General features: G+C 38.2%; 1 protein-coding gene across 8 annotated transcripts in view; it reads right to left on the minus strand.

Moving 5' to 3' along the window:
* The window catches only part of CCSER2 (coiled-coil serine rich protein 2), a 66,639-nt gene that overhangs the window by 40,543 nt on the left and 12,287 nt on the right, over nucleotides 1–13,809 (minus strand). For 5 of the 8 annotated variants that reach the window (XM_071563146.1, XM_071563144.1, XM_071563145.1 and 2 more), the window contains 2 exons: nucleotides 12,042–13,518; nucleotides 10,946–11,148 (listed from right to left, as the gene is read on the minus strand). In XM_071563146.1, coding sequence (XP_071419247.1) covers nucleotides 10,946–11,148; nucleotides 12,042–13,479 — 1,641 coding nt within the window. In that variant the 5' untranslated portion in view covers nucleotides 13,480–13,518. The remainder of the gene's footprint in view (nucleotides 1–10,945; nucleotides 11,149–12,041; nucleotides 13,519–13,809) is intronic. The other 3 variants (XM_071563147.1, XM_071563151.1, XM_071563150.1) reach the window with 1 other exon arrangement.

Raw genomic sequence — 13,809 nt, forward strand, 5'->3', positions numbered from 1 at the left:
ACCAAAAACATTAACCACTCTGTTGAGACTGCACTAATTCATAAACAGCAGCACTTCCAAACACAGAGCCCAAGCTGCACCACAAGCAGCATTCCTTGACTGCCACCTAGCCTCCAGGAAGGAGCCCACAAGGAAAACTGAACAGGGGAAAGCATTTTAACCATCTTTCTGCACAATTCCAGCACAATTTAAGAATGTTTTCTCAGGGTTTTTTTGACAGGAAGATGCTTTTAAGTAGAGAATTTCCTATTTACTATCAAGCACAATAATAGAAAGCCAACAGCAGTGGGGAGCAGCAGAGGCAAAAAGCAGGTCCTCCTACTCACTGCTTTCAGTCTGTTTGCACAATAACTCCACCAATACCAGAAATCAGTATTGCTTTTAGAGTTTACCTATCCAACAATGCAGCATTTTACACTATAAAGCAATATGCAATTGCTACTCTTAACTGGCAGAAATAATCATCAATGATTCTTGCTTCACTGACTAGCGCTTGTATCAGAAGAGAAAGGTTTGGCTTAGGGGAAAATAAGAAGGCTTCAAATAAGTCCCAGCAGAGAAAGGAACCAAACAATAACCTCAAAATGCAGAAGATTTTGGGCACAAGCTGCTACAAAAACCTCAGTTAAATTTCCTTTTGCAGTAAGTTTTAAGTCTACCCTTGAGAGACTTTTAGACTAACCTGAATGCAACATGTTACTAGTGCCGTGAGAGAATCCCCACAAACCAGGACCCTGAGCCACGTTAGTATAGGGTAAGATAAAAAGTCCTTTAATAACAGGCTGAAGGCCCACAGGAATACATGATGACATGCATGTGCTCCCCAGTTCTAGTTTCCATGGCTTTTATAATATGATCCCTTCAATCATTACTTTACAGATATCTCAGTCCAGCCCCGGTTCCACCCCTGTTCCACCCCCCAGGAACTGGGGCTGGGGTCGTTAAGACCCTCTGTCTTCATCAGCTCTTCTTCCTCGGGCTTTTGGAGTTCTTCCAGTGTTGACTTCTGGGACACTCTGACCTGTGTTTATGTTTCGTTCTGTGGGCCTTCTGATAGCATTTAGCTCTTACCTTGGAGAGAAACTAAATAACTAAGAGAATTTGAGCTACTGATCTGTGGTAGGGGTTAGGATGTATAAACAATGAACTTAGGCTGCCAGAAATATTAGCATACTACAAATCTACTTTGCTACAGCTACAAGTACTTCTAAAAAGAAAATCAAAATCAAAAACCCCTTCGGCATCATTACAGAGCATTAATGTGGTCTGTTATTACAGTCAGCTTAATATACTTGTTTCTATTTAAAACCAAAACAATCCTCAAATACCTCCTAGCTATTTTGGAGTGATTCTATTTTGCCCCATCTCTAAATGAACTGCTGACAACACAGGAATCACCCTGTGACTCACTGAACTCTGCAGAAGTTATTCTCACCACCTTATCCTGATACATTCTGACAGTGTGAGCCAAGAACCCAAAACACTCAAATGCTCAGACCCACCTCACATGTGGGAAAATAGTGCTTTGTTGAATTTCCAGTCTCAGTAAGGTGACAATTAGAGTTATAAGGTGGTATCAGACTGCAGCTGGTATAAACATGGCCTGAATGCAACGTCAAGTGTTCAGAAAACAGGAAAAACCCATATTTTTAGAACTGGGGAGGCACTCAGACTGAAATGGTACTCAGAGGTACCAAAGCTTTGTGCACTGCAAAAGAACTCACCTCAACATGTATAAGACACTCCCCTAAATTTCTGATGCCTCACAACAGAAAATAATACAGAAAAGTTCAACAGCAATGCTCCTATAACTTAACAGGACACAATTTAGGTAAACAGGAAGAGTGAAACTGTGTGTCAGCCCAGGTGTTTTTAATCAACGTATTTCTAAAATGTTCAGAAAACCATTTAAGTGGGTTAGATGTATGTCTCTGTTTTATACAACTTTAAAAATGCTTTCTTGTTTATACTAGACAGATAACTATGAAAAATACTCCAACTTGAAGATTACTGTTATCTGAGCACCTGCTCACTGTCTTGAAGAGTTCTAGGAGTAAGGAAAACAACATGTAAGACTTAAAAATTCAGCAATACAGTTAGATGAAGTACACTAGAATAAAACTGAAGTCCTTCTGTCATTGAAAAATGATGCTACTTGATGGAATAAAGAAAAAAATTGGAAAGGAATAGCATGAACTCACATTAAAATGTAACCCTTAATATGCAGTTACCGACTCATACACAGGAAACGTTGTTTACAAGGTTATGAAATAAAACCAGTGCTAACTTCTACCATTATTTATTCTCATATTTTACCAAGCAACCCAGCAGCAGTTGCTCTCTCTGCCTCTTCACCACACAAATCCAAAAAGTCTCAGCAGCAGCTACCACAAAAAAACGTGAGTATAAGTGAGGTTGCCTTACTTGGTTTTACCAGCAGAAACAGCATGAGAAGATTTACTGTGTCAGTTCTGAACGAAGCAGCTCTCAAAGGCCTTCCCATCCCAAAGGGAAAAAGGTAATTTGCCATAGAAGATTGTTCACAAACATCTGAAATCTCAAACCAGCATCACAAGAGGTTTGTGCAGAGTAACACAGTCATATAACCTCTTAATAATGCTTGACAGCAGGGACAGCTCCATCACACAAGACACAGACAGAAGAGCCAGCTCATTAAGTAATTCAGTGCTTCACTACCTCCCTTTGCTGTTAAATTCTGATGTTCAAGACTCGAGCAGAAGCTGGGAGGGTGGATGAGATGGTGGCTATTTTCCCTTTCAAGGCAGTACTCTGAAATCAGTCTCTAATTTCCTGCCATCAAACTCAGCCAAAGAAAGGGCTGAGGAGCCTTCCTAAGAAAACACACTGAAACCAGTTCATTCTTTTAGATCTGTATGACAAGCAACAATACAGACTGAGTTTTTCAAAGCAGCTGCAAAGTTTTCTACCAAAAGTTTAACTGTTGACATATTATTCAGAGATGCTTTCCCAATAATTTAGAATATTCACCAATATTATCTGTTCACAACGAAGACTAAATTCAAAAAGGTGGCACTGACTTTTGAGGCTTTGAAATCAGACACAAGCAGTCTAATGGTCTGCCAAATATAAATTTTTAGGCAAGCCAAAGATTCTTAAAAACCAAGAATATGAAAAAAAAAGTCACAGACTTCTATACTTGTAATATTGGAAAAAGGAGAACAATTATATTGGCCTAATGAAAACTATGAAGTCAGAATAACTTCATCATATTCTGGAGCATGGCATTAAGATATTAGGACAAAAAAGTGTTAAACTTGGACAGGAATTTATGAGCTTAAACAGAGATTATCAACTGCAGAAGCTTCTGATAAGCTGCATGCCAGTGGAAAACACCCTTCAGGGCTAACATGTGTGGAGTTCAATCCCAGAATCACTACGTATCTGAGCAGTAACTTTGACCACTTGGTAAGTTTTAGAAAACTAAGTAAGAGGAAGCTTTTTCACATGGATATCCTAAACAGAAATGGCAGCCTACCAGATTATGTATTTCCAAGGAATCCTTCAATATTACAAGTAAAAATTCAGACATGGTGTTTGCCATTTTCTAGAATGCATCAGTGAAAGCTAAAATCCCACTGAAGACTTGCTGTGTGACTGTGGATACCTCTTGCCAAGAAACACATTTGCCTAACCCAAAAGTCAGGTTTTCAGGTTAAGGAGTGTGAAGGACCAATGAAATATTCAATCTGTCCTACAGGACAGAACTCTTTGGTGATGAGCACAAATAATAAAGCAGAAAACACAGACCTCCACACTACCTCTCCACATTAGTGATGCTGTGTGTTACACAGCTCTATCCATAAAACATGTTCTCTGGTATGCTGGGCGTGGAGGGAAACCTTGCAGGAGGTACAACACAAATTGCCAAGTATCTGACACCCTTTGGGTTTGCTCTTAGTCACTTCCTGGCAGGATCACAGATATTTTGTGCACTGCAGAGTCTCCACACCCAGTCAGACCCTGTTGCCCCTGAGAATTCCATTCCTGCCCATCCACACCTCCAGGCCTGCATGAGGTGATTTCTGAAGCACCTTTACCACTGGTTTGCTTGAATGCTTTCTAGGTAACAGGTAGATAAAATTACCTCCCCCTACACAGGCACTGCATTCTCACAGTCAGTCCCATTACTCTGATGAATCCTAATTAATGAATCCTGATAGCCATTCACTCACCTACAGGGAGAGATTGCCCAGTTTCCTCCTCTGTGGTCCAGTTCTGTAACAAGAATGGCCAGATAAACCTGGCAGCAGCAATAAAGACTAAAACCTCTGATGTCCTACCAACTTTTCACACAGCAACTTCAGGTGCCAAAAAGACAACAGTTACTGCAAAATCCAAATTACTCCAATATAGGTATAACAAGATTCCCTAAGGCAAGAAAAATGATACTTAATTAAATAGTTACACCACAAGAACAATGTCTTGTCCTTCCTTTCAACCTCACACCCTCACTAATGTGCTGAGCATCCAGTAGTGTCACCAGTTCTCACTGTACCAAATTCACTAGCAAGAAAAAATAAATTAAAAATAATCTCACTACAAACAAAATTAGAACTGTATTTTTATTAATTTCATAATGAATTTTAGTCAAAGTGGCACTGACTGAGGTGAAATCATCCTCTGCTTTCAGGCACAGAACAAATTCAGACCCTTCCTAAGGAAGTGTCCAATTGAAGCACATGAATTACTTTTAGGAAGCATCCTGGGAGCACAAAATGCAATTAATTCTCTGCATTAACCTTTTGCTAGCCAGAAGACATGTATTCTAAGAATGGAGGAAATGCAACTAGTCAGCACCCTGCATCCCAGTACACTGTTATAAAATTTGGGGGTTTTAATGCTGTTCTCTGCTTTGAAAAAGACTTATTGCTCTTTGCAAGATAAAAAGCAGAAAAAAATCAAATTTCAACTAGCTCATTGATGAAAACTGCTTATTTTATGTGTGCTTCTTGTAAGTAGCTTGCAGTCAAAGGATTCATTTCACAACTGCTCTTTCAGAAAGTTATAGGAAAACAGACTGTATTGAGAAAAGATACAAACTTAGTTTCACTACACCCTGTTAAATGAATGCAAATGAAGCACAAGATCTTCTGAATATTCTACTGAATGCCTCAAGAAATCAGCCACTACTTCTCCTGAAAAATTTTCAACAATGCAACTCATTTTCAGTATACCACTTAAATTGTGTTCAAGTCCATAAACATTATTTCTAATTCAGAAAAAAATGGTGCTGAAAAAGCTTCTAATGGCTGTTCTATAGTGCTACTAGCACAGTGTGGAGACTCTGTATTAACCCTGTTTGGAATCAGCATTGCATTGTTTCCAAAATAACTTCAGCACTTCTATCATATTAATATCTACACTGGGCAAGGGATATCTTATCTGAGGTGGCAATCTCTATGGGATCACAAACAGTGATAAAAATGTCCCAAATACTACTTTAAAAACAATCCTTATAGATCTGAATAACTGGTCTATTCCACACTTTTATATTCTGTTATGCTTAGATGAATTTTTTACTATGACCCTAACCCAACAGCCCAGTATTTAGAAAGCCTGGTTTGTCATAAGCAAGAACTAGGGATTTGGCACTGACATTATGAAGAGAAAGTTCAGCTGAAGAAAGGAAGATGGATAGAAGACAATACCTAGAAGACTTCACTCCAAGGAAATAAATGTATTAGAACTACAAATGTTACAAGTCTGAATTCATGTAATAAATTACTCATTTGAGAAACCAAAGGGGTAATTTAAAGCTTTTTAGAAAGCCATTTTGAGAAGTGAATCATTAAAAAAAAAATAAGGTAACTAACACTAAATTATTTGTAAATAACTAAATTACAGAGAGAAATTAGTGACTGAAATAAACAATTTTATTGTAGCAAATAATTTCTTCTTTCTCTAAGAAGTAGAGCATATTTCAGTCTCAGTACCAGTGCTTCAGGAACCAGAAAGCATTTTGACCAGTCTGAAACACTAAATCAGAAGTACCCTTTCCCAAGTTCCAATCACAAAAGGGAAAAATATAATAAAACAAAAAAAAATTTTTCACAAGATTTCAAAAATGGCCCAGAAGGAGAGAAAATATAAGTATTTTATACTCCAGCTGAAATTCTGGCCATGTGTCAAAACAGATTCATTCCAATGAGATCCCGATTTCATCCCAAGAGCAATTAAATTCTCAGCAAAGCAGTTAAACCCCATCTGTCTCTTCAAGCCAGATTTCAATTATTATTCTGTAATCCTATGCCCTTATAATTACACTGATGCTCACTCTGCATATACCCAAAATACTGGCTTTATTTAATTTAATAAGAATTAACATTACCACTAAAATTCATAATTTCACTGGAGCCTACTACAAAAAGGGGGCAGAGGACTCCACCTCTTTTGCTTTTTTCTAAGACAGGGTCTTGATATGATCTGATACTACAGGGAACACTCATGAAAGTTTCCTGTCTAAACCTATTTGCCCAAATGAAATTGCTTTAAGAGAAAATAAAAAAACCCAAATCACACCACAAAAACTTGTTCTCTAAAGAATATTAAAGGAAGAAGTCAGAATAAGTGGAATATTTTCAGTTTAAATTTTTACTTCTTGCAGACTGTTAAGCACTAAAATAGTTTAGAAATAAGCACATACCTCAGAACAATAACAGCTCTATTGTTTATCCTACTCTAAATCTAAATAAGGACTTTCCACAAATATACAGAACTTCATCCTGAACAAACACACATTAAAGTTTCTGTTTCTCATGTGTCCACTTAATGCAATGGACAGGAGAAAACAGAACAGCTCAAATCTCACTACACCAGGAGAGGTTCAGCAAAGGAGCCCTGAGACTCCAGTGCATGATGACGTTTTGGGCCATGTTGCTTACACATAAGGGGAACAGCATTCCCAGAGCAAAACTTTGGAAAACAGACAACCAGCCATGCTGATATACCAGACTGCAGTCCAAGCCCCCATTCCAAGAAACAGAAAAAAAACAATCTGTTTCCTGCACTTCAAAGTAAAATGACTTCTGTCCTAAGCAGCTATTTGCAGGATCACAGTAGAAATCAGACACAGTCCTGCAGATGTGCAACTACCAGACATCTACTGAGGGAATGCCAACTGAACAGGCACTGGCAGCAAAGTACTGTCTCCTCCTTCAGTGAAAGAATTCATCTATAGGAACTAAGAACTCAAAATTATTGGTTTCAGAAAGTTTTTGTTTACAGTCATTACAGTCATGACCACAATTCAAACTTACAGACACAGCAAATGTGTAAATCCCCATTAAGATTTGTTGCTTGGTGTTTCTTTTAACTCTTCTTTCTGCCATGTAACTCCTTATTTTTTTTTCAAGGCTTTTTTTGTTTTTAAGTGTGATGTAAGCTTCACTTACAACTATTCATTCAGTGGCTGTGAAATAAAGAGACATTTTAATTACAACCCTTACCTTGGTTCCTGACCTAAAGTTAGGTAGCAACAAAATTGATGAAAGCCTGTATTAACAAAACAAAAAGCAAATCAAACAAAAAACCCACAAACAAATCAGGGCAGAACTTGTACCTCCCATTGTTGAGCATCTTTCTGCCACACAACAGTGAAGCAGTTGGGTGTTACAGTCAGTTCTGAAACACAGGACAGGAGCAAAAAGCAAAACATCAAGTGAGAGTACATACAGATAAATATTGTTTATGTTGCTAATTTACAGAGCCATCAACTGCTCTGCTCATCATCAGTCTTCTCACACAGAGCTGAGCAAAAATAGCAGCAGTGATTTGGTGCTGAGCAGCAAAGATCAGTTTATGAAAAGAGTACAAGGAATACCAAAAAAATCAATGCTTAGACATTTGAAAGGAGTCCAGCACTAAGAAAGTTAACCAACTGATATGTTGCCTTCAAAACTGGAAATGGAATTACAGTAGGGATAGTGGAATAAGTTATTTTCTGTTACATAATTGGAAATAATAAAAATGTTTTTATCCTCAGAAAAACTCACACATTTCCTACCAAGCTGTAAGTCCCCATGGCATCACCCTATGGTCTTATTTAGATTTGCATAATTTTCAAGCCTATAATACTGGATTGCACATTTTCTCCATAGCCGTTCACTCAGTTAGTGAAGAATAGGAAGACCGTCCTAAAAGAGGCCAAATTTACTTTGTTCTTTCCCCACTGTGTCCTTAAAACCAAGATGCACTGAGAATAGCAAAGATCTGCTTTTCTTCTTGCAAAAAAGGAACAATAAGCTTGAGGGGCCAGCAAGCTCCTTCCACTGCCTGTCTGTGCTGGTTGTCAGTCCAGCAGCCCAGTTAAAACCCCTTTTGCAGAAGTTGCCTTTTCATAGATGGTGCAAACACTCCTCATCTGAGCTCACCCGATAGGAGCTACACTGCCATCTATGGAAAAGTCTAGGAAAAGCATTTAGCATTTGATACAGCGTAAAGGACTCACCATACAACAGCAGGATGGAAATGACAAAAAAAAAAAAAGGCGAATTACACACTCCACATGACCAATTACTCACCATCCAGTTCCCTGAATTGCTGCTCTTGCTTCCACTCCCCCCCAGCCTGATGCCACAGAAACTCCAGAACCAGCTATCTGCTTTGGAGATTGCCCTGGAAATAGTAAATCCAAGGGACAGTCCTGCTGGCACAAGCTCAAGCACTCCAAATTCTTAAATCTGACTCTCATCAACTGGATTTTGACACACAGATATGAACTGCTTTTACCTCACCACACCAGATAGAAACTGCATCATTTGATCACGTATCTCCTAGCAATCAAAACATCAGATGTGTTGACTAATCACAATAATTATTCTCAATGCCTTCCCTTTTTTTTCTAACCTGTTTTTATACTCCTTGCTTGCAAAGAAAAGGAAAAACATGGAACAAAAAGCTTACAGTAACCTACCAAGGACATAGTTCTTTAGAAATAATTAATAACTGCATCAGAAATTCATCTGCATCTTCAGATTACAAAAGATAATTGTTTAATGTTTAAGCTAAAAAATCAAATATATCATGATTTTTACAGAAACCAAAAATCACAGGGAAAAAAAAGGCACCAAAAAACATCACCAAAAGGCAATGTAACACTTCAGAGCTGCATTTTCCCACTCAAATTCCAAGCTGACTGAAAATACATTTCTGCCTTGTAAAAATAAAATAAGTATTATTGATGTTTTTTCTCATTTAGATAAAAGTTTACAGTACAGTGAGCACTGATCTTCTGGAAAAGCACTAACAGGATAAAAATCAAAATGGGTAGAAAACATGTGGAAACACATGACTCTCTAGCTTCAACATCAAACCTGACAACCTCCTCCTTTTTCCACCTCCTCAAAGCCTAGCAAATTCATTCTTTCATTTTTAAGCTCTCTCTGAAAGATACTTAATTTCAATAAAGAAAGAAATAAACTAAAATAGTGAACAACAACATCAAAGGCTTCTAATGTACCTCTGCTCCACATGGCTTACAACAGCTTGTCATCAGCACGTAGATTCAGTATCAATTCTTACACATGCACAAACTAATGCACGGAGGTCACATGTACCAAAACCCAGATATATAGTCCAAAAGCAGGGCAAAGGAAGTGTCTTCCTTTTATTTGTTAAATACCCATACTTAAAACTTAACAAGGACAAAGTTTAAAAACTTTCCTCTTTTCCTGAAACACACAGGCCCGTGTCTGGGGATAAGAGTGTTTGGTTTTGCAGTAGCCTACATTAAATTTGGGGTTTTTCCCCATAAACACCAATAAAGCTACAAAATTGATACTAAAAAAGTCTCAAACAGCTTTTCCAAGCTGGCCACAATTGCCACAAAAATGTTAATAACTATTGCTAAACTCTTTCAAGTACTACATTCCCAACACCATAATTTAAAACAGAGCAAACAATAACAAAAAGAGATAAAAATGTATCAGGAATTCCTACATAGTTATACATAAAGAAGATTATTACATATCTATTTCAAATTTTCAGAAGCTACAGCAAAGAACCTTACTAAAATTACAAATCAAAGTCTAAGTAGGTGCCACAAACCTTGTCCAAGTCTAAGACACAGTAGCCAACACCCTGAAACACACAAAGCACTACATATTGATTACACCAAACTGGTTTTGTCAGATGCTGTGATTGCTAGTACCATGTTAATAAAATCCAAGGTTCTTAATTCAGAAGACTGTGCAGATAAAGGAATATGACCAGGACACCATTTTCCTCAAGCCGACTGAAATTCCAAGGTTGGCTCCCTGACCTCAGCTGGAGGATCACAACACAACAACTCTCCATCCACTCCTCAGACTAAACGATGCTTCTTGCAGATCAGCTTTAAGTTTAGCAACAAGAAAAGAGCTGTGATGCATGTTGAGTATCACATTTGACATGCACACAGTCCTGCTGTAGAGCTACAGCCAGGTATGTACCTGAAAGATCCAATGGCTGAACAAACTGAGAAATCAAAAATCACCTTCAGTTCACAAGGGCCCTCCCTATAAGCACATAGTGCAGCAACAACACAATGCAAAAAGTCAGGGAGGCAATAATTATCTTCTTGCTTTTCCATTCCTATGTTTAGAGATTGATAGGAGATATTTAACCTACAGTTTGCAGAAATTTAATTCCTTTACTCTTTGTGAGTACTGCTATAAGATTGCATAAGGATTGACCTGTTTTGTCCTGACCTTAGAATAAGGAAAAAAAATATGTATGCAAACAGTTTAATCAAGGTCATCTGTCCAGAAACAGAAGTTCCTAAACAAAAAGTTTCAAAAAACTATCAATTACAGAGGAAACTATTACCAACTAAAAATATGCATCAATATTTTAAAAATATACTTAGTAAGCAATATACTATAAACTATACACTATGAACAACCAAGTTATGTATATAAATACATACTATGCTGTTCATTTCTGAAGAGTCGTAACTTCCACATGGATGGACACTTCCTATAGGCTCCAACCCTTCTTCATCCCACATATATGTGCCATCAGAGCTGTCAGAAGGAGAAAGCTCGAAAGAGGATCCAGCTCTATAGTTCATCTCTGAAGAAATGACATTCTCAGTGGTATGTTTTGTGCTTTCACTGTTGTCATCCACTGCTTAAAGGAAAAAGGAACAGTTGAGATTCCAAAAACAATCCAATATTAAAAAATAAATGCTAAAATATGTATTACTGGTGTGTTAACTTCTCTGAAACTGTACTGTAGCAGAATATAGGAAAGTATTCTACAGTACTGTTTCCCTCATGCTAAAGGGTAGAAAAAACCCCTCAGGCTGGTTTGGTAGCTACAATAAGTATCCTTCCAACCTACATCTTTGCTAACCTTATACACTGCCCTAATTCACCCACTGTGAAAGCAACTCTCTAGAATTCTGTATCTCTTTAACATATTAGAAGGTGGGTCCAAAAATACATGCTTTGGATCTAGTCTTTTAATTGCAACATAATCTCAAAATGAGCTTCTATCCTGAGAAGCCCAAAGACTTGAAATATGTGGCTTTTAAAAACATCCTCTGTCTTCAGCTAATTTTTCAAGAGCTAACACAGCATGCATGAGGTAAAACAAAAAACAGTAACATTGCTATTTATAATTTAGCTTACTTAATTAGACATCCTACACTTACTTATACAACTTGGAAGCAGTTACAGTTGTTCTCTGCCTACAGAGGTGGAGGGAGGAGTTGGAATTTTCTTAAAATACCACTAGCCCAGAAAAATGAATGGCAAAGCAAGGATACAAGGAATCCCACAACCATATCACAAATGTGTTTAAAGGAGGCAACCTTCATTCTTATCCCAAAGAGCTCTAATGCTTGGCAAAGAACTGTTCTGCAGAAAAGCCATAAGAAAACAAATATGCCAGCACAGAGCCAAGTCCTGTTCTGGAATAATTCAAAAGCAATGGGCAATTATATTAAAAAACTCAACTACCGTTACAGAATTTTGATTTAGTACTTAAAATTTCAAACAGAAGATAAAAAAAGTATTTACCAGACACATTTATATCAAGCCAGTCATCAGCATTACAGCGAGATCCCCCACTTTCCTTGAGAGACGTGAATGGCTCGATGGACGTTATACTCCCATGCTCCAGTTCCTGAAGGCAGCTCTCCTTCTGCTGTATCTGTATAGTTCTGTTGGCATCTTCTATATCTATGAAGTCATCACTGAAGTCTTCACTCAAATCATTCTTTTCAGAGGACGACAACGAAGATATAGATATTTCATCTCCATCATCACTCATACACATGACTTTTGACCCATGTTTTCCCAGACTTTCATGCAGGCCCTCATCAGATTCTGTTCTTTGAGCACTGCTCTCTATAATACTGTTTTTCTCAACTGCCCTGTTAATATTTGTTGAAATGTCAGAGTTCTCCACGATGTGTGTGTCAGGAGCGGTACTTTTGCTGCCATCCACAGCGGTATTTCCAGCAAAGCGCTGCCTGGTGGGCTTCAGCAGAGAAGAACGACTTAATCTGTATCCAAAGGAAGGTGCTGACCCAGATCCATTTGACAGTGGGGGTTTCTTGGAACAAGGAGCTGACACACCAGAGTACGGTCTGGTAAACCCATACTTCACCGGTTCATTTCCATTGGGTACATCCAACTGACATGCATTTCTTGACAGCAAAGCAGACCTCTGAGACGTCCTGGCAGCCAGATTTTGACTATGATAAGGCCTTGTAAGATCCACAGCTTTATTAAAGGAATGTGACCTGGTTAGAGATGCAGTGGGAAGGAAAGAATTCTGAATGGAATGTGAGAAACTTTGTGATCTTACCATTTTTTCAGAGGAAAAAGCCCTGCTATTGTCTGTAGATTGTGCGAGGCTTTCTCCCGAACTTGTCCTTGTGGCACTGGAATTAGCTCGAGGTCTCTGCAAACCTACCACTGGCCTATTTCCATAAAATCCATTTAAATTTGATCTTGGAGCATTGAGTCCAGAATATGAGGTCCTTCCTGACAGGGTACCTTTGGTGAATTTAGCTGAACTAGAGAGTCCAGGTAAAGACTTTGGGTTTAATTCCTCAGTAGAAGATACAAACATATTGGTTTGCTTTGCTGCTTTTGACGCAACTGAACCAGTATTGTTCAAACCCACCCTGAGCTCATCATTGCCCAATGCTCCTTGAGATTGAGAATACTTCTCAGAATCGATTAATTTTTCGTTGCAGTTACGTTTAGAGTTGGCCTCTCTCCCATTTTGATCATGTGGTTGATACGTGTTTGATTTTTTCCAGTTGAAGGAGAAGGAAGACATGCGGACAGTGCCATTGTGCTTGCCGAAATTTTTGCCACCATTATTCCCTGCCAAGTTAACAGCTGTCCCGTTGGGCATAGGCTGCAAAACACCCCCTAAAGTTTTTGTTCCATATTTCGGTAGCCTGGAAACCAAGGATGTCCTGGTTTGAGTTTTTTCTTCCATGAGCTATTGGGTACATTGGTCCTTAAAGAGTGCTTGAATCTAAGAAAAAAAAGAAAAATGAACATTAAACCTAGAGTAAGAACACATTAAACAACATAGCTTTATATACATTTGCATCTGTGTGCTTCACACATTTCTGTGCATAACTACACAATGGGGATAAAAAGCAACCCAACACACATTTTGAGAACTCCAGAGAAATATCTGCCATCAGAAGTTATTTGGCAGTAATATTTACTTCAGATCACAGCTCCCTCCCCAAACATTCCCTTTCTACATAAACTGCCTTTTTTTTCTTCTTCTTTATGAAATCTATAAAATAAAAAGGGG

Source organism: Pithys albifrons, chromosome 9, assembly GCF_047495875.1.
Source record: "Pithys albifrons albifrons isolate INPA30051 chromosome 9, PitAlb_v1, whole genome shotgun sequence".
Classification (NCBI taxonomy): Eukaryota; Metazoa; Chordata; class Aves; order Passeriformes; family Thamnophilidae; genus Pithys; species Pithys albifrons.